Consider the following 26,595-nt stretch of genomic DNA (forward strand, 5'->3'; position numbering starts at 1 on the left):
TGCTTCCACCCCTGAGTCCTGTATCCACACATCAAAAGCACAGTAGTTAAAGGAAAAGAACCATCAGTTCTCGGTAGATGGAATGTGGTCTCACTTATATAACAGAATCAGAGGCTTCTTTTCAGACTGGAAGGGACCTCAGACATTATCTAAACCAGACATGCAAATTAGCACAGGCCTGGAGGCCCAAAGCCTGAGAGAAAGCATATGTGGCCATATGAGAATTTTAATAGAAATTGAAAGTATGACTCACAGCACAAAAACTGCCTTTCTCTAAACTCCTCTAGGATATTGGGCAGGACTGATAATTATTTTACAGGCAGTCCAAAGACATTTTAAGCTCAAAGATTTTTCAAAATTATACCAAGAACGATTTTCCTCTCTTTGGAAGAGTGGTACCTAAATCTTATCAAGCATAAGGTTGTTTGTGGTGTTGGTAAGGGCTCTTAAAGATTTTCATGGGCAGGAATTCCATAATTTCTCTTTAATCCATTCCAAACAGGAAAATAGCTCATTGCAATGGAAGAACTCTGGGTTGGGGTCCCAGAACTCCTTAGTTTGCCTCCCACCTCTGCCAGTTATGAGCAGCGCAAACTCAGCCAAGTGATTTAATCTCTCTGAATCCCAGTTAACCTATCTGTAAAAGGTAGATATTTGGGGAAAAAATGATTTTTTTTTTTTAAAGATTTTATTTTTTCCTTTTTCTCCCCAAAGCCCCTGGTACATAGTTGTGTATTCTTCGTTGTGGGTTCTTCTAGTTGTGGCATGTGGGACGCTGCCTCAGCGTGGTCTGATGAGCAGTGCCATGTCCGCGCCCAGGATTCGAACTAACGAAACACTGGGCCGCCTGCAGCAGAGCGCGCGAACTTAACCACTCGGCCACGGGGCCAGCCCCGAAAAAATGATTATTTTAAAATTTAAAAGTATGGAAAAGCAAATGGCCGATTTAATTCTCGCAGGGTTTTGTTGAGAATAAATGAGATCTCACAGGTGAAAATGCTTTATATACTCCAAAGTGTCCTATAGAATTACAGCTGCTATTCTTTTCCAGAGGTTAATTCATTAGCGATAAGAAGTTAATCTTTCTTGTGTCAACCAAAGCTAATTTCTTCTGGTTCTTTCTTTAGTGGAGAAGAAGGATTGAGTAAATATTTAATTAAATCGACAAACACTAGATTTTCCTTCCCCAGTGAATCCATCAACTGTCAATGGTATTTACTGAACATCTACAGGGCTGGAAAAAAAAAGGATACAGGACAAAACTCACAATTCGAGAAGACAAGGTAATCTGTAATTAGGTCCGCAGATAGTTTGTGAGTGTGGTAGGGCTCTGAGAAGAGATCGCAGTCTTTGGGAGTAAGGAAAAAATATCTTAAAGAGGCTAGACTTGAATTGGGCTTTGAAGGGTGTGTTGGATTTTGATAAAGTAATAACCCTACTTAATTTACCACTTTCTCTTTAGAATATGCCTCACACAAGAATTTGAACTTCCGCAGAGAGGGAGGCATGGTAAACTTTTTATTGATCCTCACATGTGGGAGCTTACTTATCCCTGAGACTAGAGAGGAAAACCCCACCCAGGTCCTGGTTAGTGTTTCTAGCCATAGGACTTCTTCCTCAAAGACTTTATCTTCTCTGAAAAGGATGTTTCATGAGAAATATGTTCTTTATTATCTTAGATAGGGACTTCTCTGAAGAGAGTAAATTGTTACATCCACAAAAAGAACTTGGGAAAGGTTTTTATATTAAAATAACCAACAGTGCTATCTGCTATCTATGCCTTAACTTTTCTCTGGAAATGCCCCTAACCCTACACTTCTGTCTGGCAGGAGAGAAGTTTCTCTCTCTTTCTCCAGATAGAGAGATAGACCGATAGATAGATACATAGAAAAAATTTGGCTTATGAACATGAGACTGAACAAGCTTCTTTTAAATATTTTCCAGCAACTGCTGCCCCCCAAACAACCCCCTTGTAGAATTTCTAAATCAGTTTGTTTTGCAAAACAAACACATTTGGAATATTCTGCATGGAGATGTCCACCAGTGGGCCATCTGGATCTCTTGTGGAGCTGGCTTTTTCTTTCCAAAGTACTTTGGGACCACACTCCTCAAAACAGCCAACAGGGGTCACTTCTAGTTTCTATTACAAACCAAGACCACATGGTAATGGCAATGGAGTTACATCAACCGAGGCCAATTTCACTTTGAGTCTTCACTTTGCTATCTGAAATGGGATGAAACGTCTAAGTCAAAGTGAAACTTAGTAGAGATGGGAGGCCTAAAATAGTAATAGTCAAGAGTCTGGAGATGAATTGGAAATTCGAAACCTGCATGGCCTGCTTAGTAAATAAGAAATTCCACTGAGAAATTGGTGTAACTGTGTTGGAGCTCCACCCCACTGAGCATGCTTGGTCATGGGAGGCCCCTCCCTGGCAGTGGTGGGAGGAATAGTTGTCTGGCTGAGTCTGGAAGGGTGCTCCAGGGGTCAAGTTGGCCCCAACTACCTTTCCCACAGCCTTGCGCCATTTCCCCTTCCACCTCTGAGGTTTACTTAAAGCCATTTTCCCTTATTAAAATGCAGCAGGGTTCATGCATTCATTGTCACCATCATTAATACCGCAGAGCAAGTTGGTACCTATCAGGTTCTTGAGTTCTCCAGGGAGCATCTAAAAGCAGCTTTGATAAAAATAAAGACAAAATCTACGGACAGCTAATCTTCGACAAAGGAGCAGAGGGCCTACAATGGAGAAAAGAAAGTCTCTTCAACAAATGGTGCTGGGAAAACTGGACAGCCACATGCAAAAGATTGAAAATTGACCATTCTTTTTCACCACACACCAAAATAAACTCAAAATGGATCAAAGACCTAAAGATTAGGCCTGAAACAATAAGTCTTCTGGAAGAGAATATAGGCAGTACACTCTTTGACATCAGTTTCAAAAGAATCTTTTCAGACACTATAACTCCTCAGTTGAGGGAAACAATAGAAAGAATAAACAAATGGGACTTCATCAGACTAACGAGCTTCTTCAAGGCAAGGGAAAATAGGATTGAAACAAAAAAACAGCTCACTAATTGGGAAAAAATATTTACAAGCCACTTATCGGACAAAGGGTTAATCTCCATAATATACAAAGAACTCACACTGCTTAACAACAAAAAAACAAACAACCCGATCAAAAAATGGGCAGAGGACATGAACAGACATTTCTCAAAAGAAGATATGAATATGGCCAATAGACACATGAAAAGATGTTCATCATCGCTAATCATCAGGGAAATGCAAATCAAAACTACACTAAGATATCACCTTACACCCGTTAGATTGGCAAAAACATCCAAAACCAAGAGTGACAAATGTTGGAGAGGATGTGGAGAAAAAGGAACCCTCATACACTGTTGGTGGGAATGCAAACTGGTACAGCCACTATGGAAAACAGTATGGAGATTTCTCAAAAAGTTAAAAATAGAAATACCCTATGACCCAGCCATCCCATTACTGGGTATCTATCCTAAGAACCTGATATCAGAAATCTCAAGAGTCCGTTGCACCCCTATGTTCATCGCAGCATTATTTACAATAGCCAAGACGTGGAACCAGCCTACATGCCCAGAAACTGATGATTGGATAAAGAAGATGTGGTATATATACACAATGGAATACTACTCAGCCATAAAAAAAGACAAAATTGGCCCATTCACAACAACGTGGATGGACCTCGAGGGTATTATGTTAAGCGAAATAAGCCAGTCAGAGAAAGACGAACTCTATATGACTCCACTCATAGGTGGAAGTTAGTATATTGATAAGGAGATCTGATGGGTGGTTACCAGGGAAAAGCGGGGGTGGGGGGAGGTCACAGAGGGGGAAGTGGTGTACCCACAACATGACTAACAAAAATGTACAACTGAAATCTCACAAGGTTGTAATCTATCATAACATTAATAAAAAAAAAAAACCATAGAATGGTAATAGAGAGAAAAGAGAAAAAGAAGAATTGTCTGGAGGCATCCTCTGGTCTGAATCATATTAACAAATTTATTAATTTATTTAATAAATATTTTTAAGGACTGTATGCCAGGCATAGGAGATACAAAGAAGAAAAAGATCTGATTCCTGCCCTCAAGAAGATTGACAGTGTAGTAAAAATACAGTTACATTAAACTGTAATAAATGCTGTGTAGGGATAAATAAAGGATGTTTATAAGAGTGAAAAAAAAATAAATAAATAAAGACAAAAGACATGCCCGAGGAGGGCAGAAAGGCCAACGTGGGAACTTTTAAGCATCCAGGAACAGGACCAGGGGTTGGGGTGTCTTCTGGCACAGGGATGAAAAAAGGCCAATACTGTGGTAGCAGAAAGGATGCTGATGCAGGGCACTGAAGGCTTATTTCTCCTGTTAGGTATTCAAATAAAACCCTGGCTCTCAATGGTGGGGTGGTGTGGGGGAGAAGATTTCAGAAGCTATGGAAGGCACTTATTCTAAGAACATAGATGCTCAGTTCCAGCTTCCTCCCTGGCTACTTTGCCTACCAAGGGCACATAGGAATTGACAAGGGTGTGTGGGGTGGGGTGGCTGGAGCATCCTGGCCTGTGTCTTTAAAACGGTCCCAGGCAATTCTGATATCTTTGTTTCTCCTCCTATGAACTATGGATCAATGAAGAAATTTTATCGAGGCAAGGGACTGCTTACCTGTTGTAATTTGAGAGAGATTTCACAACTAGATTTATTGGACTAATATCCACCCGCCCTTGTTTTTTGACTTAAGCTTATTGCATTCCTTATTGATAGAAAGAGTGTTCTCGATCTCATTTCCTTTTCTAAATCTCTTCTTTTTTTCTTTTATTCTTTTAAGTATAATATTAAATACAAAAGGAGATGCAATGTTATGCAAATTATAAAGCACAACAATGAAAAGAACATCTGTGAAACCATCTAACAGGCTTCTTGAAATGCAAGAACTGAGAGTCAGATTCCTGATTTTTTGGAGCAGCAGAGGAATCAATTAATCTAATCATATCATCTTCACAACTAGATGACATCAGCTTCCTGGAAGAAACGGGCCTTTCCACGAGGTGGTGGATGGAAGAGGAAGAGGTGATCGTGGGGCCTTCTCACTGCCTGGGTGGGCGGGGGGCTGCGGTAACAGACTCTGCTCTGCTTTGGACTAGCTTTGTGATTTGGGCTTAACCTCTCTGAGCCCATTTTCTCATATGTGAAATGGGAATAATAGCAGTATCAACTAAATATGGTTATTAGGAAGTGTAAATGTGATGCGAACTGAGAAGTTCTGGGCACACAGGTAGCCCTCAGTAAATGCCAGCTGTTATCATTCTGGGGCAGGGCGATAAGCAAGCCAAGGAAAGGAAGGTCTCAGTGAGCAGAAACGAAATCTCCCCTGCAATATTACTTTTGCTTGGCTTGGTCCGTCCTCGGCCTCTTTTCGCATTGGCACACACAGGAAGGGACCCAGACATGAACAGCCTCCAAAGAGAGTTTAAGCTGATAGAAAATGGGCCAAAAGGGTGAAGTTGGAATCATCTTGTGATTGAAATCTGCTCTTTGTAAGCTCTTCCCTCTATTCAAGGATGGGACAGCTTCAGAGGAATCACCTTGGGGTCAAATGAAGGGGACAGTGAAGACAAGGTAGAGAGGAGAGGCAAGTGCCATACAATGTCTGCCGGGGATGAAGCCAAATATCACTCTTGTATTTAGAAACATCATGAAGGGTTAGTTCTACAGTGAACTCCCGGGGAGTAGTTTAAGGCATTTTGCCTATAACTTTCATCCATCCATCCAATGGCCTTGACTAAAACACAGTCCTCACCTCCAAGAAGCTTCATGTCTTGCAAGATAAAAGACTGCTAGGAGAGCTTCTGTTGAATGCTGCGTTCAACAGACAGACAGTGGGTACAGGCAAAGCGCTGTGGGGAACGGGTGGGCGAGACAGACTGAGGAGGTGTCATCTGACCTGGGCCTTGAAGGGCGAGTGCAGCCTCCTAGGAGATGAATTGGGGCCGGGGGGTGAGACTGGGACTGGGTGGGTGGTGGTGGTGAGATGAGAGGAAGGGTATGCCAGGTCAAGGGAGAATGGGAAACATTCAAAATTCTGTCTGAAAATAGACTAGACAGGAATCGGTTCACATTTGAAGGACAAATTTTTTGGTGAGAAACTCAATCAGCAAAACTGTCTTCTTGGGCAAAGCTTCTGAACCCTGAAGTGATCTAGACTGTTCTGGGACTTGTGCTTCTGGAGACCCGCAGAGCTGAACCTGGACGGACTTCAAATATGCACACGCCGGAAAGGTTGGTTTTTGCCTCACAAGCCCTCATGCTGTGGTGGCAAAGTCAACTGGTCTGAGTGACCGGAGGAGACAGGACAGAGAAGTGCCCGCTGAGAAGTCTAGGGGCTCACCCCAGATGTGCCGTCTGCTCGGCACAACCCCAGGGGCTCGTGGCTCACAGGCGTGTGCCCCTGTGTTCTCTCCCACAGTGAGATGCACGATGGTGTATTTCTTTACCATAATCAATTAATCAATCAAACACAGAAACTGAGGAGAACGATCATCGGAAGATAGCTTTGTATATATTTCCCATAAAATCCTCAAAGGAAAAAAACAGACACAATTCCAATTATTCTCAAGACACATGAGCTCCTACAAATAAGGGAATGCATGCCGTAACTGGAACTAAAGAAAAAAAGAAATGCACCCCCAAAATTCCTCTACACCTGCCTCTAGTAAGGCAATAGTATGATACGGAAAGTCGTTTGCCCTGTTTTCCCGGAACAAATTTACACTTGTCTTAGGAAGCAGGCTAAGTGTTTCCAATGATTTAGAGAAAGCCGGTCCTAGGCACTGTGCAACCCACATATGTGCGATAACAGCGCACACCCACACCCAGGGAAAAAGTCACAGTTCTTTCACTTAGAGGAAGGAAGGATAATGGTTACTTAGAAAGTGTCCCAGACAAGCTGTCAAACTGAATTCAGAGAGCTGGAGTCTGACTCCGGGACAGGGCTGGCTGGCGAAATTCCCTCGGGATTGGGGTTTCCTGCCTGCTACAGCTTAGAGACAACGAGTCTTTGTTTCCAGCTCCCTCTCTATTTTTCTCTCTCTTCTCTCTCTCTCTCAATCTCTCTCTGGTGAAAAACACACACACACACATACACAAAAAGACATGCAGCTCTCCAAAGAGGGTCAGATCGAAAGTAGACAAAACATTAACTCTGGAATTTCAAAGGAAAACAATTTAAAAAAATAAAACGGAGAGAGCAAGCTACTGTCTATTCTATAATCATAAATCTTGCCTTTGGACCACAGAAACAGCACACACTCACACACACACGCATTCAGCAATCATCCTGCTTTTGCTAAAAATGGATTAGGGGTATTTCATCATAAAGGAAAAACATATAATGACAAAGTTCTTAACAGGCCCTCCTGTGAGGCCTCAATACCCTCAAATTTTAAGTGCACGTTAGTTAACATAGACAGAGCCTGTGGAGCCACATAACCTGCTACATAAGAGATGTTATTTACTCCCTAAAAATAACAGGAGATTACCTCACAGTATTACAGGCCTTTTCCTACAGGCACACATGTTCCAGACCAATCCCCCATATGTTACCCTCTCCAGGGCGACATGCACACAGCCCGTGCCCATGCTGCACACTGTGCTCACCCTCCGCTCCCACACACACCACACTCAGGAGGCTGCCCACAGCCCACCCTCCCCCACATGCCAGACCCCAAAACACATCAGCCGCCGTCACTGCACCATACACACAGCGCACAGGATTTAGCAATAAGTATTCTGCCCTCATCTATGTTTTCTCTCATCAAAAGAAAACTTCTTGAGGCATCTTTTAAATTATGGAAAATTTCAAAGACGCAGAAAAGCAGAGAGAACAGTCCACTGAACCCCGGAGGGCCCTTCATCCTGCTTTAACAAGCACGAACTCACGGTCAATCTTATTTCAGCTCTGCTCCTGCCCACATCCCCTCCCCAGCCCCGACTAATTTGAAGCAAATCCCCGGCTCTTGGCTCCTCTGTCTCACAGCAAGATGTCCAACTGTACTCAGTCTTTCAGTTTTGACTAAGCCTCTGAAAGTCCCACCCAAGGCTCCCTTCCTCAGGCTCATGCCACATACTGAAGCCTTGGTGCGTACACAGGGCACACTCATACACACCCCAGGAACTCACCTGCGTCCCTTCCCCAAAACCCAGCCTGAACACTTGTGGCCCCTCACCACAGCCCCTACACATATAGGACAGACCTAGGCACAGTGATTGGTGTCATTGGTGTCTATCATCTTCCCTTTGTTTCACTATCTACTTCCAGTGCTACCATGTTGTATGTTCTAGAGGCCTTCCATCTTTGACTATGACCTCTAAAATTAAATCATAAAGGACACCCCACAGAGGACGTAAATGCAGGGGGAAATGGCAAGAATTGGTGATAGATTCCCCATTTAATTATTTACTGACCCATCTGTATCTCTCTTTGACTGTCAGCCCCTTGAGGGTAGGTGCTAGTTGGGCACCCTATTTTCAGGGTTCAGCCTGGTGTCCTGTACACAGTAGGTTCTTAATAAATGAAGACATGAATGAATGGGGTGGAGGAGGGCATGGATCACAGAGTTTACATCCAATCTTGACTAAGGTACTGAGTGACTTCAAGTTCTGTCCCTTGCTGTTTACTCCCTGTGTGATCTTGGCTGGACCCACACCTTCTCTGGCTTCACATCTCTTCTGTCCCATGAAGGGTTTGGAGTGGATATTCAACTTTAGCTTTTAATAATTTTTCATCTCTTCATTACTTTCAGAGAAGTTCTTGTATGTAGCATGCATTTTTCTATTTGATTATGTGCAGTTTCACATTATTCCTTAATAGTTCCATATGTGTATTTCCCTAACAAGGTTTTAAGCAACTTGGCGGTCTCATCTAGGGTATTATCATGCCATATGATATGGTACGGATTCCCTCACAACCCTTGGCATAGTGTTAGCATATAATAGACCTTCAAAAATATTCTCATTGTTTTTCAATAATAATAGTAATTACTGCTATAATTCGTGGAACTATCTTGTATCAAGCACTTATTGCTGTGTAGACCCTGTGAATAGTATATCATCCCTGAAGGGGCACTGAAATTATCCTCATTTTATACATGGGGAGACTGAGGCAGAAAAAAGTAAGTGACTTTTCCAAGGTCAGATAGTCTGTTTGTGCCCAGAGCCTGAGTTTCAATCTCTATGCTATACTGCTGAAATAGGACATCAAGACCCACCTCGGGTAAATGGAGAGTATTAACTAAAGAACGTTTAGGATGTCAGATGCTTAAATATGTTGAGATAAGGATGTGAGAAGCAGCCTGGAGGGAGGAAAGAACACCAGCGACCTAGATTTGAGTCTTCCTCTGCCCCCAAACCTGGGTGACTTCCAATGAACCCTGAACTCTCTCTGTGCCTTGTTTTCATTACATACAGAATGGGGTTAATAACAATACCAGTCCTGCCTCTCACGGTGATGGGGTGAGGTGCAAATGAGATAATGGATGTGCAAATGCTTGGCAAACAATAAAGGGCTGCAGAAAAGGAGTTGTCGCCCTGTGCACAGGCCCCCACCATCTGGAAATCTTGAGAGAAGCAGGGCTCTCGTTAGCAAGATCTTCTGCGCCAGTTGGGCATTTCACTAAAAGGACGTGGAAAGGGACTTTCCCCTGCTCTCTTTGCCATACTTAATGTGTAAGCAGACAGACGTTTTATCCATCAGCCAAGGCAACTGCTGGAGATGGCTATTCTGTGGGCAAGCAATCTCCCGGCAGTGGAGAAGTGGTTTTGCATTCAGCAGCGGGTCCTGAAAGTCTTCCCAGGCTGGGGCTAGAAGCTCAGTGCTCCACGGGCCACGGTGGGTTTATGAGATCCAGGAGTTAATAAACAAGGCTCAATGTCCTCTGGCTTTGGAGAGTCAGAGGTATTTAAGCAGACCCAACATGAGGAGCTAAGGAAATGAGGGTTTAGGCATGCAAAGCAGCTCTGGAAGAGAGATCTGCTGATTCTTGCATGCTGATCTTCCAGCTGAGTACACTGGGAGGGCCCCAGGGCAGGGTTTATCCCCAAACAAGGTGGAGCCCTGACCTGCGCTGGTGCACACGCCCTGGCACCTCAGCATGGAGGGCAGAGAGAACGGGGTTTGGAGAGTCAGTGGTCCTGCTCCAGGGCTCGTATGCGCTTGGAAAGGCCACTTAACTTCCAGAAGCCCAGTGTCCTCCCTATAAAATCAAGTTACCAATACCGTATCTACTTGTCAGATACATATAATAAGCACATATAAGAAAGGAGTTTCTGAGATGTGAAGTGATATACTGATGTAAAGTTGTTAAAATCATTAATAATTACAACATCATCAATGACAAGGATGAAAAAAACCTAATCATTATCACGTGGTCCCTTCACTCAACCTACATCTTCCTTACAGTATACCAACAGGTCTTACTCTTCCTTTTCTAAGTTGATTTGGGATCTGGAAAGGTCAAGATCAACCATCCAGTGCATCTCCAAGAAAGCCTGGGGTGGCTTTGAGATGGGGCTCATTTTCCTCTTTCCGGTTTGCGCCTGCACTGTAAAACAGGGCTTCCCAGTCTTGGCTGCAGGTTATGAGTAACCTGGAGAGCTTCAAAAAATTTCCAGGGGCCGACCCGTGGCCAAGTGGTTAAGCTCAAGAGCTGCACTTCAGGGGCCCAGGGTTTTGCTGGTTTGGATCCTGGACGCTGACATGGCACCACTCATCAGGTCATGCTGAGGGGGGGTCCCACATAGCACAACCAGAAGGACCCACAACTAGAATATATAGCTATGTACTGGGGGGCTTTGGGGAGAAGAAGAAGAAGAAGAAAAAAAGACTGGCAACAGATGTTGGCTCAGGTGCCAATCTTTAAAAAAATAAATAAAATAAATTTCCAATGCCCATGTGTTACTCCTAGAGATTCTGAATTAATTGGTCAAGTTTGGGGCCTGAGCCCCGTATTTTAAAATACTTTCTATTTAAATTTTTGTGTGTTTTTTATTGTGGTAAACAGAAATAACAGAATTTACTATTTCGACCATTTTTCAGTGTATATTTCAGTGGCATTGAGTACATTTACATTGCGAAACTGTCACTTTCAGAACTTTTTCATCCTTCCAAACTGCTCCCCATTCCGCCCTTGTCGCAGCCCCTGGAACCACTGTGCTACCTTCTGTCTCGTGAATCAGCCTCCTCAAGGTACCTCGTATGAGTGGAGTGATACAGTTTTTGTCCTAGGGCATCAGTGTCTTTACAAAGCTCTCCAGGTGATTCTCGGCAGTTAGGGCTGGGGGCAGTGCCCAGCAGGGCTTGTATATGAATTCATCTTTGGAAAAGAGAGTAGTGCAGGGGCGGAAATGGAGATAATAGTCAGAAAATTGCAGGACAGAGAAAAATAACGGAAAAAAATTCAAATCTCTGCCCAACTACATTTCAGCCAGGTTATTGTTTTCATGCCAAGTCAGCTAGAAGCGAAAGGCTGTGTTTGTCAGGGAGACCATCTAAAGGAACGGATTTGGAATCCTACAACCTGGGTTTGAGTCCTTGCTCTGCTGTTGAATAGCTGTGTGCCCTTCAGAGAGCCCCTTGATATTGCTGAACCTCACTTTCTCTCTCTGCAAAATGGACATAATCATATCTTCCTCACAGGAAGGCTGCCTGGCTCAAAAGCAGAGGCAAAGCAGGTGAACGTGTCTGAGGTATCACAGAATCCGACACACGACAGTTGTGGCTGCTACTGCAAATAGGTAATAATACCTTCCATCCTAATTTGTTTTTTTAAGTGCATTAGCCTTGAGACCTAAAGGTAGAGACAGCACAACGGTTCTAGCTAGGTCCAATCCATGACCATAGGTTATTTAAGTCAAAGGGGCTTAAAGACTTATAAATTACTTTTTAAAATCTAGCCTCACTTCCTGGGTACAAATAACCCTTAGAGAGTGCCATCATTTTCAAGAGACATGCTGGAAGGGTGATCGTGCCATTTTAAAGTAAAAAAAGGCATTCCAATTTGGCAAGTGCCTTGAAGAAGCATTAACAGCCATGTCTCCTCACCTTCTTTCCTTTGTGCTTCCTGCCAGCACCTGCCCTTTGTGAAGCACAGACACACACACACAGCTCTGGTGCTCTTGATGAACTCTGGGTTTGTTTGTGGCTGTGTGTGTCTTATTCAAACAAGATGGAGCCAAGGTTGCATGATGTCTTCTTTTTATTTTTCCATTTAACATTTTAAGAAATAAAAATAGCTATCAGAGAAAAGCAGGAGAGAGGTGGGGGGAGGCTGAAAGGAGGGAGGGAAGCTTGGTGAGCTTTGTCTTGCTAATGTACTTTGTTTTGTGGATGATAGGCCGTTCAGACAGATTCAGACCACCTCACAAGGCGGGAGGCGACAGAGCAGCAAGACAGCTCAAGTGGAAAGCTTGCCTGGGACAAAAGGTGCACCTGCAAAGCACAGACTTAATCATCTCTAGAGGCCAGGGCCGATGTTGGGAGATAAATGCCCAGCACCACCTGAATGAAGTCCTGGCAGCATGTGCTTGCCTGGATACTAAAGTTAATTCATCTCAGAAGAGGGGTTGCTACACTGCCAGAGCGAGCTGCCCTTGCAATAGCCTGAATGAGCCCAGCAGCATTACGAATGCGCTCGCCTCACACAAAAGGACCAGGGGAAGGAGATGCAGCACTGCTGGTGGAGGAAAGGCTGAAAGCTAGCCCCGGAAGGAGCAACGAGTTGGTTATCAATGCAGTTCAACTCAGATGAATTAGCTTCTAAACTGAAATCTATATTTTAAGCCCGATATCAGAAATTCTCTCATTGGCTCTGCCCCAGAGCATCATTGGTTAATTCTGATATTGTCAGCAGGGCTTAGCCTGTAGAACTGGAGGAACATTCAAGGATTGCCTGTCTTCCTTCTTTCCTTCTCTCCTTCCTTCTTCTGTCCCTCCCTCTCTCCCCTCCTTTCTTCCTGTCTCCTTCCTTCCCTTCTTCCCTCTCTCCTTCTAGTCCTTCTCTCTTTCTTTTCCTTCCTTCCAAGAACTGGATCTCTATCTGCAATGAAATGAAGTTCAAAAAGTGAAACAGATCAAAACACAGTGGTTCTGAATGAAAGCAGAGCCCTCACCCTGTGGCTCCCAGGTCAGCTCCTTAGAAGTCAAGAGCTCGAGAGTCTGGCTTTGACTTACACTGATTTAGTTCAGCCCCTTCATTTGGCAGAAAACTGAGGTTCAGGGGATGAATTGATTTCCCCAAAGTAAGCTGAAAGAGCCCTGACCTCCAATCTAATGTGTTTGTCACTATAATACATTTTCTTTCTTATAAACATTTGCAACAGGATGTTAAGTACGTAGGTCATCAAGTCAAATGTGGCTGGACAATAGAATGAGTCAACAGAACTTCAGTTTTCATGGCAAAATCCAATAAATCTGATTTGGAAAGGCAAATGGTAGCATAAATAGGCCCGGCCAGGGTGGGGCAGAGGAGAAGGAAGCAAAGGAGAAACACAAACGTTGGAAAGCAGATTCATCAGGTTGTATATTTCCTCCACTACGTTTTCTGGTTATAAATTGCTAACAGAAAACACAAAGTTCTAGGTGATTCAAGGTGTGACCTTGGCCAAGGCACCCAGGCTCTTTGGGGCTCTGTTTCCTTCATAACTCATGAGGATTTTGAACCAAATGGTCTCTATGGCTCTTCCCTTAGAGGAGCCTTGTATTTCTCAGAAATATTATGCTATGCTACGTTGCATGCAGCCAGCAGTGAACACTTCTGCCTTCTTTCTATGTTATGGCAGGGGTGCGTTACAGAAAATGTTGAGAAGCAGAGAGAACCAAGGAAGAGAAAATGCCTGACGCACTCTTACAAGCCCCAAACAAAAGTCCCCTCCTTGATGGATTGTGCTTTTGACTTGGGCAGATTTTTCTCACTTACTGTGTTTCCTAATAACTATTTGTTCACATTTTCTTCCCCTAAACCAGGTACCATGAATTACTCCCTTGTTTAAATGCCCAGACTCTAACATAGCATCTGGAGTAACAAACCCTCACAGTGTTGTTTCATAAATAAAGAGGCTGAAAATGCTATTGTAATGTTTGCTAAACTCCTCACTGGCAAAAATCATTTGCGGAGACTGTTTTTTTTCTCTCTCTCAACCAAACCAAACCTCCCAGACAAAATCCCCAAATCACCACTTTAAAAATGAATTGGCATTGCTAAAATTTTTTGTAGAAACAAAACCCTTAAAATGAGGTATTGGAAGAATCTTTGAAATCTTCATTTCATTATCTTCAACAGAGAAAATCCCAAGTTTCAGCTTTGAAAGTGAGCAGTATTCATTTCATTCTAATTTCAACACATTTCCTTTCATGGAGTAACAACCTCAAGTCATATCTTTATATCATTACAAGATATTTTAAAACCTTGTTGTATTTTTGCAAACAGTGGCACAAGGAGGTTAAGCTTTGGCTCCTCATCTCATATGCCAGAAAAAGCTGAGTGGAGCAAGAGTCAGTGCATAGACCTCAGGTTCCCTACACCAATCTTAACAGCATGGAACAGTGCCATGCCTGGTACTGAAGAGAATTCCAAGTGCGTGAGAGAACAGACTCACCTTCTTTGACACTCAGTCTTGAGGACTGGTCTGTGTGGGAGGTTGTGTTATAGGCCAACAGTGAACCTGAAAGGCAAAGCAAAAGCAGGTTAGAACCAAGACACGCTTCTGAGATCTACAAGAGTAGGAGATGGAATGAGAAGGGAGCGGGGAGAAGAAGAGATGGGGCGGGGGAAGAGGGACACATGACTCGTTGAGAGAAAGAAAAGTTACTGTAATCCACCATGGGAGCCAATCACAGAGGACTGTCATGGCTTCCAGAGCTAGGGTCCGAGTCAGTTAGGACGGAACGCTGTGGGTGGGACACCCATGACCCACCCCAGCAGCCACATTGATGGTTCTGATGTTCTTGGGTCCACACTGTGTCATGGCGGGAGCACAGGACTGGGACTCAGAACACCAGGGCCTGTCCTGGCTCTACTGCTAACTCCCTGGGTGACTGTGGGTAAGTGGCTTGCTGTGTCTAGACCTTGATTTCTTCCTCAGAAAAATGAAGGGGTTGAACTACAATGGGGATTGGCAAACTTTTTCTCTAAAGGCCAGATAGTAAATATTTTAGGCTTTGTGGGCTAAATACAGTCTCTGTCGCACATTCTTGTTTGTTTTGTCCATGGGCCAGAGTTGGCCATCTGTGGCCTGCAGCCTGTAGTTTGCCACACCCTGGGAAGCCAGTACGATTCCTTCCTGCGATGACAAGCTTTGGGTTTACGGTCAGGCTCTTTCATAGGTGGGTGAGGTGGCTGGCAACACTCTGTTAGTGGAGGGGGTGTTGGCAGTTGGGCAGGGGTGGGGGGTGGTACTCCCAATAATAACTCTTGCCTCCCTTTGCACATGTCTAAGAGAATACAACTAAACAGGAGGCGAAATCCACTGAATTTCTGGTCTTCCCAGAAAACTGCTCTACAATCTTAAAATCAAACTTTAATGTGTGACTACTCCCACTAGGCACTAGTCTGGGCATTTTAAAGGGATGATAGTTTTTCCTGTTGCATACAAACAACATTTTCTCCTCTTCCCCAAAACTAGATTTGTTCCTTAGTTTCCAGCGAATTCAAGAGTTGTATTTCGTGACACGCAGGCATTTTTGCGATTCTCCTTGAGATTCTCCTGGGGAAACTCTAAAGAACTATCAAGACCAGGGCTGGGATTTGCTTTGACAAAGGACACAATAAGCTTGACATAGTGTTTGAGCCTAAACAGTCGTTCTAAACCATCCCTTTCCTGCTCTCTGGGACGGAGTGCACTGACTCGGGGGCCAGGGCTTGGCACTGCGAATGGGCTGTCAGACAGTCTTAGCTTTAGTCTCAAGTCATGGAAGGGATGCAGGAGCAGAGCTGCTGCCTCGCCCAGCTGTGGGCGTTTGGTTGTGTGCCTCAGAAAACGTGTGCCCTTCCAGGCCAGATGACGAGGGGGAGAACTTTATAAGCATCATCCAGCTGCCCAGAACCTTTGACTTCTGGCTTGGGGAACTGTTACTTCTAGTTCAAAACAGCTCCAGACAAAAAAGAAGAGGAATAGAGGTGGTATTGAGACCACCATATGCCAAAGTGTAGATATGTGGATACAATTTTAGAAATGAGACAGTCACACGCATGTAACATCCAAGAACCAGATGTGTTTTGTTCTTTCACACTCAAAAATGTCAAGGACAAAATGAGGCTGCGACAACCTTATTTTAATATAAGTTGTTATGCAAATGAGAGTTTAAAATTCGACCTGCCTCTTACCACTTGCTGGCTTTGTGACCTCCAACAATTTTCCTAATCGCTCTAAGCCATGCTCCTCATGTATAAAATGGGCCAATAATAACACGCACCTAATACGATGTTGTGAGGATCGAATAAAATAATACATGTGAAGTGCTCAGAACAGTCCTTGGCTCATAATAAGGAGTCAATAAATGCTAGCTATTATCATTACTATTTTTATATCCCGTCTCCACAGACACCACAATTACATACAATAAACCCTTTATAAAAGAGCTTGCTGAGCATTCGTCTTGTGCTCTGGAATTAGAGTTATGAATGGGTTCTGCTGCAATAAGAAATAATCCTCCATGACTGGAAGGAGGTTAAGAAATGGACCAAATGTTCCAAGAGAATAGAAAAAAGTCTCAGGAGTAAGACCAAGAATGTCTGCCTCTCCATCCCGACATTCTCTCCCTCAGGCTGAAACCTCATGGCTGCAGCAAATAAAGAAAAATGATGGTCTCAGAGGAGCAATCTGCCTGAGTCATTGGGCCGATTTAGCTGAGAGCACGAAGCTTAGATAAACCACATTGATTAAACTTCCCCTTGCTGAAAGTTCTTCTTTGGGCACACGTGAATTCCACAGGAAACTCCCAGAAAGCCTGGAGAAAGGGTCATTTGGCCTCTGCAAAGCTTGCATGAAATACATATTTCATGGTTACCTAGGAAAAGGATTTCGCCCTGAAGACTCTTCTTGGTTCAAGTTTCACTCCTCGAAGGAGAGGCTGCTTCCCTGAGGAGGGGCTGGTCAGGGCATCTGACCCCCCTCCCGAGGACCAACACTCACTCCCTTCTCTGCTCAATTTTATGTCACCAGGTCCTCAGGCTACAGAGGGTGGCAGAGCTCACTCTTCTTAAGGGAACTTGTTCTGATGGAAGAAGGTCCTCCCTGGAGCCTGGCCTCCCACTCTGCAGCTTTGGGTTTCTTTCTCTTGCTTTGAGGCTCCTTCTGCATGGGGCTAGTGTGCTGCTGAGCTCCTAATCTTTCCTGACACCATCTTGTGGGAGCAAATGGCTGTGATGGGGAGGACGGATGCCAAGACGCTTGGACGCCTACCATGTGCTGGACATCTATTCTCACTTAATCCTCACACGAGCCCCGTAAAGCCAGTATCACGTTGTTCCCCTTTCACAGATGAGGAAATCAATATTCAGAGAAGTCAAGTAATTTGCCCAGGGTCACACGGCAAGGAAGGCCAGGTGGCAGGATTCCCATTCTGGTGTATCTACAAAACCTGCCCTCAGTCCAGCAGACCCTGCGGCCTCCAGGCTCAATCTAAGAAGCAGACCAAACTCACATGATGCTGGAAATCAAGACAGGAGTCACCTCTGGGAGGGAGGGGTGGTGAGGAGAGAGGGCAGAAGGGGGCTTCTGGTCTACTCCCTGACCTGGCAGTGCTTGTCCCAGGAGGGCATTGACTCTGTGATAATTCCTTGAGCTGTGCGGGTATGACTTTTACTTCTCTGTATGTTACACTTGAATTAAAACATTTGGTTACTTATTTGTTTATGCATGCCTGCAGGCATATATGTAGGTCTATTTATTTGGGGCCCTGAAACGCATGGAGTGGCTGCTGCTGAGAATGGGATGGCCTTCCCAAAGTGAAAGCATGAGGACAACGTAAGTTTCCGTTTCGAGTCCTTCCGTCACTGGATAAGGATTAGGGATCTGAAAGAAGATGGAAACCAGCAGAGTGAAGCTTTGCAGGTGTGGGGTAGAGCCCCAACAATCGGGCCTTCTGCACAGCTCCACCTCATCTGGGACACCTGGGGGAGGGGAGACAATGCTTCTCGGAGGGCCAGAGCCTTTGTCTCCTGCCTCACAGGAAATTCATGCCCCCCTCCCTGTCAGTCAGCATCCAGGGGCCTCCCTTTTCTCTGGGCTGCCATCACAGTGGGGAGGGGGGAGGGAGGAGAGAATAAGGCCCTATCCTCTAAACAGAAGGCCTGGCAGACTCCTGCACCTAGGGAAGTCTGGACTTTTGTTCTGCAGGAATCCTGTTCTCCTTTATTGGTCAGGCCCGGGCCTGGAAGGGATAATACTTCACCAGCTTAATTGCCCGGACCCATCACCTTTGCCCGACCATCTGAGGCTGCCGGTGGGAATGCTGCAAAACGCAAAATGTGTTTTCCATTAAGTTTAAATTAAAAATGGGAATCAAGATAGATACCTTTTCTGTGGTCTCCTTGTCACATAAAATATATTTTATTCTCTTGTGCCACCACTATTTGAAAATGCAGTTTCTTAGGATTTTTCACAGGTCAGACCCAAATATACATACAGAAGACAACTTTTTGTAAAATGAAAAAAGACTATTTTTCCTTCTTCTGTCTCTGACCACCCCCACCCAGGACCTTTTGGGCTCCCAGAAACCCCAAACTCCCCCCAGTGGCCCTGAGTCTGAACTGCCAGTTGGGGAGAGCTCTCATTCCTTTGAGGGCCGTCCCAATCTTGCCTCGTGATGCCCAATCTCACTTCCCACAGCCTGCCGTCTGTAAATATGGCCTCTGCCAAATGGGGTGTGCCTGCAAGAGATACTGGCCCGGCCACCAGTCAGGGCCGAGCGAGGGGCGCCGCGGGCAAGACAGGAGGACAGGGTTAGTGTGGTGATAGGTTTGGCTTAATCTGCCTCATTCCAGGAGGCCACAGGAAAGTTTTCGGAAAGCATTTTATCTCTCGGTACAAATAAAAACAGAAATTGCTGTGGGGAGAGTGGCCTGGCCCTCAATGTGGAACCCCAGGGGAGTGAGGCTAACTCAGAAATAGAGAAGGGAAGACAGGTGTGGGCAGGTTAGCTGCACTGTCTGCTCGGTCATCCCACATCAGAGCATGAGGCTGTGGGCTGGGCTCCACACTGGGACTTCAGAGGCCTGGGTCTTAGACGCCAGTCTGTCTCCACTGGCTGTACACCTTTGAACCAGTTTCTGAGGCCCTCCCCACCTCAGTCACTTTGGCTTTGAAATGGGGATTATAAATAGTTGTCCACGTGGTGTCCACAAGGGGGCATCCTGTCCATGTAAAGTGAATGACACCTGGGGAGATGCACGCCTGAGCCCTGGTGTCCCCAGGGGACTCCAGAATGACCCCAAGTACTGTGAGCATCCTCTCCAGAACCAACCCTCCCCGTCCTCCTCACATTTCAAGTGTGGGTGACGTGACAGAGGGACGGGAGAGGGTACAGCCACTCTGCTGGGGCAGCTGAAAAGCCAAGGCGTGAAGGACAAGCACCTCCAGGCAGGCTGGGTCGATGCCAGGCCATTAGACATGGTGTGGAGGGGCTCAGGACATGGATCTCTCTTCTCTACCCTGGAAAATACATTTTTTAATTTAAAATTTGGTATTTAAGATTTAAAGTAAACCTCCTCCCAGACAACCAGAATAAATACTCAAGTACCCTTTGCGAAAGTGTAAATTTGACGCCGGAGTTTATAATCCTACAAGGTTTCCTTTTTCCTACTAAACCCAGAAAGATCAGACCCTGTGGAGAGGCGCAACTATTTTGGAGTGTTCTGACTTACAGCTAAATGAGAAGGTCTCCAGCTCTCCTTTTCTGGCTTTCCTCAGCCCTACGGTACTTCCTCCATCTGTATCACGGATCTCAGCTTTTTTCCTTCCACCTCTTGCCAAAGTGGAAGTGTTTGAACTCCAGTGTCCTCCTCAACAAAAGGACAGATGACAAAGTGCAAGGAATGAGCATCCCTTCCCCTTGCCTCGATCGGCTGCCCCAACCTCTTTCTCCAAAGCACTGGCCCCCCGCCTCAGCACAAAACACCCCCTGGAAGTCAGTCTGCAAAAACAGTGAAGTGCTTGAGGGCCTGGTGGTGGGCACTGGGGAGTTCCCGGCAATCCAGAGAACAGACAGTCACCAGGCACGTAACCTCCTGCAGGAGTCTTAGCAGGCCAACCGCCACCCAGCGCCAGGGGGTCCCAGAAGTTGGACCCTGAGCGTACACATCAATTAGAAAGAAGCAGGAATGAAAACTTTTTTCCACGATAGCAGCTCATTGTAAGTTGAGGTTCCTCAAAGGCACCTAGACTATTACAATACTATGCTGAGGCAAGTTGTTTTGAACTTTAATACAAGCACGTTACTTTTTGCCTTTGCACGCAGACATGGTTTTCACATCAATGCACAGACCACTTTATATTCAGCGGTTTCAGTCAACATTATATCATATACGTGCTTTGTTCTATCTCCTCCCAACTCTGGAAATTTGCCCACTAAGAAGCTCCTTTCTGAAAACTTCATATTTTTGTTGCTTTGGGGCATCTTCCTTAATGTCTATGAATATTCTTAAAAGGAAAGAAGGAAAGAAGAAGCAATCCACACTTTTTCTTGGCCTGCTACCTATACCCCCAAAATACCAAACTCTCTGGCCTCCACTTCTTCACAACCTGCTCACAACGTTGCGCCTTATTATCTGCTCTCCTCCAGTAGGAAGATTCCTTAATGGTTCACAACGACCACCTTCTGTAATTCCTGGACCTCTGAAGCACGTGTTAGTCTGTGGCTGGGGTTCTTCTGTGATAGGAAGTCCTAGTGGGGATCCAGGTTGTTTAGGGACCTGCCAGAAAGCAGGTCCTGGGGATCGCACGGCATGAATGGGCTTTTCCCACATCAAGTCAGAATGTGCTCGAACATTCTCCCAACAAGGGCTCTGCCATGGAGCCCAAAATTATTGGGCCCTTTAAGTGTTCCCAGCATGCTGTCATGCTGTTGCTGTCTATCTCTTCTCCCACAAAGGAAGAAAAGGGCCAGAGATTCCTGAACCTCCTGCCATATGATGCCAGGAGAAGCAGAAAGGCAGAACTGGTCAGTGTTTTTGCTTTGCTGCTCTCTCCTCACGCCCAGCTTGTGTGTGCCCACCTCCACCGCCTGCCCCGCCTCCCTAGCCTCATTGCAGGACTCTGTGCAAAGGTCCTTTTTATAAAATAGTATAAACACTTAAAGACTGAGAAATACAGATCATTAGAAAATGCCAATTCTCCAAAGCTCAGAAACACTGGGTGGAAAATTGCCCCTTTTTTTGAAATTGTTGTTTCTTGGGCTGACCTCATGTTGCAGCAAGAGTCAGACATGAGGTCATTGCTCTGCAGTTAACACACACTGCATCATCCACGTTCTCCCACTGGTTACCAGGCACCTCAGAGAGGTGACTGGAAAGCCCCGAGGCACCGGTGGAAACTTCCGAGGGCATTTTTTTAATTTGTAATTTTTACAGCCATTGTGTGTTGTCCCCACCCCATGCTGCACACTCTTGCAGAACAAGACAGAAGACTGCAAGGACCACAAGTTGAAGACCCACCGAACAATGGAGAGCAAGGGAGGAAGCAAGCAACCCCAAGCCCAGGAGACCAGGAAAAGCGGCACACTCTGTTCTAGGATCTTGGCTTTGAAGGGGCTTCAAAATTGTCAAATTCCTTCCTCGCCAAGCTTAACTCCTGCAAGATTCCCAGCAGCCTTGGCAACTGACAGCAAATACCACATCCTGAGCCGTCAGTCTGTCTTTGGACAGGGCTGACTGTCAGAAAGCTCCCGCACAGAGTGAGCCCACATCTGTCCTCCTGTCACTTCAACGCCCAGATCCCAGTACCATTTTTCTGCCACAGAACAACCCTTCAGTCCTTGGGGTCATGATATATCACCTGGCCTGGGTTTCTGGTGAAGAGTTAAGGCCAAGGATGTTAGTGGGCCTAAAAGGATTCTGTTCCCATCCCTGTGTACGTTTCCTATCAAATCAAGTTCATATCAAAACGACGGGAGCTTGGGGCTGGAGAACCATTGTACTGAATAATCCTCTGCACAACTGCCCACTTGCTTTTATAAACTCTCCCTTTCCAAAGCTGTTTTCCTTCTGACTGTACCAGGAGAACACTTCCAACAGACCCTAACACGCCTGTAGCATCTGCTCCTCTCCCTGTTGAGCAAGGCACGGTGTGTCGGTAGCATCTGGAAAAGGTGGAGTTAGGAGGTGCCAGAGTAACCCCAAGGATAATAGGAAGTTAACATGTATATTTTCAAGACCTTAAATCCCAAATCTATGAATCCAGAGTTTCCTGTAGGAACTTTAAGTTCTTGTTGGAAAATACCAGCCAGGGTATCCATCTATTTATAATGACAGAGGAAGTAGTTTCTGGAAAGGGCTCTGATGGGAAGAGTGTGACTAGCCTCTGGCAGACCCCATTGGGCCCCAGCTCCCTACTTTTTCTCCATTCCTTATTTTGTTTCCCTTGACACTACAGGACTGGGTCAGCCCCCTTGCAGGATCTGTAGGAGCCAACGTGACCTTGGCAACTCCACATGCCCCGGCCTGCAGCTCCTGTAGCATCTGCCCCACAGAAACCACCGCAGGGGACCCAATTTCCTTTTCCTGGATTGGCTCTGTGGGGAACCAGCTTCATGCATTTGGAGCCAAGCCCGCCTTGCAGAGTCTTCTCCCAGCCCTGGGGACTTGGGCTGCACCCTCGGGGGTGTTTCACTGCCCAGAAACACACAGGGCACTTACTTTCCCTGAGGTAACTGAGGTGTGACAACAGCACTTCCGTGTTGTAGAGGGAGGTGGCTCGGAGGAAGTCCTCCTTGTTCATTTTACACAGTTCCTTGCCATCCATGTTCTGGAAAAACGTTGTGTCGATCTCCATCAAGCTATATTCCTTTATCGCCCACTCCAGCCACTGCCGCACATGCTCCTGTGTCCACAGCGTGGGGTCTGTAGAGAAGAGGACCTGTTAGCAAGGGCTGCAGGCGCAGGGGCTCCCTCCGCTTCAGGAAGGCTAGGCAGCGTCTCCCCCACACCCTCCCTAGTGGGAAAGTGGGTTCCCTCCCAGAACTCCAACTGGCTCCACTGCACCTGGTGCTGCCTGAAGCACTTACCACTCTGGGGGAGGTTGTAGACGCCTCACTCTGCATCCTCACCCAACATTCTCATTAAAGTTTTTGCAGGGCAATTGAAACCTTTGCCTGAGAAATGGCGACATTAAAATGAAAATAAACACAGTTCCACAGAGCCAGGGACCAACGTCTCTGGAAAGGGAAACCATCTGTATCTTAAGAACACCAGTGATTTCGCAGAACACCGATCTCTCAGATGGCTACAGAAAAGTATGCACGTGTGTACACTTTTACTGCAATTCCATTTGTGTAATTGGAAAACCCAGTGGTGTTAGTCTTTAACATAAATCCAACCTGGGTTTTCTCCTTTTGGGGACAGGTGTGTTGAAATTTCTACCAGATCATGACCAAAATGTTTTTAGGGTGTTTAAATCCCCAAGGACGAGAAGTGGTGTCAGAGAGAGAAGAGGACCTCGCCCTTGAGTGAACATGAACAGTTTAAGGCCGAGGCCATCTCCACGCAGGACCCTCACGGCTCCTTCTGAGCCAAGTGTGTGTGTGTGAGGGGAGCGTGTGTACTTTGAGCACTGGTGATGAGTTCTAGCAGGTTCCACAGTAGGTAGAACGCTTATATCTTATCATTCACCACAGTCTCTAAGCCACACCTTTCCTTGGCAACCAATTATTAGTGAATTCAATAAACACTTTAAATATGCTCATCATAGAATAAAACTACACGGCTCTTCGCCTCATTAAAGATCTATCTATATGAAACATTTAGGCAGAAAAGCACACAGGTAAGCAACAGATGTGGTGGTGGTAGTTGAAAGAATCATAGGTGGTGGGGAAGAGTGTGAATTTGGAGAGCAGTGGAAGGCTTCCTGGAGGAGGGGAGGAGACTTGACATTGTATGTCAGCTGTCAGCCCCCACTTCTACCCAGCCTGTTTTATAAGCATGTTTATTGGTAGGAATGTCTGTGCTACCTCGCAACCACCTTACCCTCACATTCTAAGAGCCTGTGATGGCTGTTGGTAAATGTGGGAACCAGGTTTGGCTGATTAGGAGTGGCCGTGGGAAAAGGAGCGAGGTTCTGCTGTCTCCCTCACACCGTGGAGCTGGGCTGCCAGCAGCAGATTCTCCAGTGCTTTTTCTCAGAGCTTCTGCTGACTGCCCTTGTCAGGCCTGGGTTCTCCACTTCTCCGTGGTTTTCATGTGCGACAAGCTGGGTGTTGGGGGCCGAGTCTGCTTTGCAAAGTGCCCAGCACTGGCCCACGTGTGGAGCCTTGCTGTATTTGTGCTGGAGGTGGAGCAGGTGGCAAAAAGTGATGGGATAGGAGAGGAGAATTTGGAGTCCAGGTCACAGGCTGCTGCTGGATGTCATACCGACAACCCAGTACCCGGTGACCAGTACTAGCCCAGATTTGGGGTACCTAGTATGTGCCAGCTGTTCCCCGTGTCCTATGTTTCACTTATTAAGAATATCCTGCAAAATGGCTTTTCTCTTTATTTTGCAGATGGAAAGTGGAGTCTTGAAAGGTTGGGTCCCTAGCTCAACCGTAAGTCCCAGTCCAAGCTGGGGTTCCAATCACAGTCCTCCCAGGACTTCACTTAGTTGAGAGGGTAGGTCGCCTGATCCACAGCCTTTCCTCTCACCTTCTCACGGTCCTGCCTGAACTCCCCTGTGAGTTACTGAGCTATCAGCCCAAACAATGGAGCTCCTCTTTGAGCTTCACGATACAAGTCTGTCTGCATCTCCCTCTCTCTCTCTCAGATAAATTTCTCACTTTGTTTTACTCTTTTACTGGCCAGAAACAATTAGGCATGACCACTGGTAAATGGAAATAATTTTGCACACTGTAGAATTCTAAAGAAAAATGGCGGGCGGGTGTGTGTGGATTATGTAGCACATTGTTCCGTCTGATCGCCTTTGCTTCTCCTAATTCCTTACTTTGAGATCCAAGGCCTCATATACAATAGTACACCACATATTTTATTTATTTTATTATTTCCTCCCTTGCTTCAGGCTCTATCACAATATTATTTCTCTCCCTTTACAGCACAATGAATTATAAATCTTCCACTCCGGATCACGCTAAACTCTTCCAAATGTATTTCCCGGATGATTTAGTCCTAGTTTCTTCCCATTTGAACTTGGAACTGGTGATTAACTAGGGCCCTCATTTATACTTGTCTTGAAATGCCACCATAAATTCAACCAGTTCTTCCACCAATGTTGTACTGCCTTGATTTGTAGACCTGCCCAAATGAGACTTTCCCTCACGTCCAGAAAGCTGACCTGGAGAAAGCCAAAGTGCCTGAGGAAAAGGCTTAAAGATCTAGCCAGAGGTAAAAATAATGAAGTAAATCCATAGCTAGTGAATTCAGTACACAAAGTGCTTTAAAAACCCTTTGATATGAATTTACACTATTTTCATTATTACTGCTATAGTTACCTTGGCTCACTGAAGACTGACATCTGACATTTTGATTTTCCTTTTGAAAGTATTTCAACACTAATTCAGAGCTGAAGATTCAACTAAGCAGTCTGGCCATTTTTGCCCCCTTTCTCCTCCCAAAAGTGACTACAGAAATGAGATGGTGTCAATATTTGACTGAGAGAGAATCTCTAATCCCCTAATTCTTTAATCCTCAAGAGTCGCTTCCCATGCTGGCTACTGTTTGGCAAAGCAGGCAGATTGATACCAAAGGAGCAAAGGCCTGGGGAGACTTGGCTTTGCTTTGAGGAGTGTAGAGAGGTTCCCACCAAGCTTCACTACAGTTTCATTGTCTGCCTTCTTTTGATGAGAAGGGAGAAGACATGGTCTTCTTGGATGTTACAAATGCACCTGAGCTAAACGTTCCTAGCTGGTGTCCTGAGGGAGAGAGGAGATCAAACATGAAAAGATAGGAGTGATGTAATGTAGATAAAGCGGTTTACATGGTGCCTGACACCTGGAAAGCACTCAACGAATGGGAGCTGTTCTTCATCTTCCTTTGTAAGGTCATATGCTTGTGGAAGAAGGGAAACTAAAAATGCTTTAGGAACAATTCCCAAGGCCTATAGGGCCCAGAAGAATTCCCATTAGCCCATCCCTCTCCTGTCTCCCTTGTCCCCATACCTCCCACCCCCTGCCTCATTGAATTTGGCCCCAAACACATGGATTTAGCCATAGTCCTAGGAGCTGGTGAGATAGTTTTCCATGGAATGCAAACATGGAGGGCCTAGGAAGGAGAGGCCCATGACAAAACCGCGCCTTCCTGACCCACAAGCAAATTCCTTGGGATTACCTCAAAGAGAAGTCTAATCCTCTGCCCCCAGACACAACTGCATTTA

At 45.5% G+C, this 26,595-nt stretch overlaps 1 protein-coding gene across 5 annotated transcripts in view; it reads right to left on the minus strand.

The window, feature by feature from the left end:
- Positions 1–26,595, minus strand: part of FLI1 (Fli-1 proto-oncogene, ETS transcription factor) — a 122,668-nt gene that overhangs the window by 16,147 nt on the left and 79,926 nt on the right. For all 5 annotated transcript variants that reach the window (XM_070489932.1, XM_044752119.2, XM_014864055.3 and 2 more), the window contains 2 exons: positions 22,935–23,138; positions 14,680–14,745 (listed from right to left, as the gene is read on the minus strand). In XM_070489932.1, coding sequence (XP_070346033.1) covers positions 14,680–14,745; positions 22,935–23,138 — 270 coding nt within the window. The remainder of the gene's footprint in view (positions 1–14,679; positions 14,746–22,934; positions 23,139–26,595) is intronic.

The sequence above is a fragment of the Equus asinus genome, chromosome 20, assembly GCF_041296235.1.
Source record: "Equus asinus isolate D_3611 breed Donkey chromosome 20, EquAss-T2T_v2, whole genome shotgun sequence".
In the NCBI taxonomy this organism is placed as follows: domain Eukaryota; kingdom Metazoa; phylum Chordata; class Mammalia; order Perissodactyla; family Equidae; genus Equus; species Equus asinus.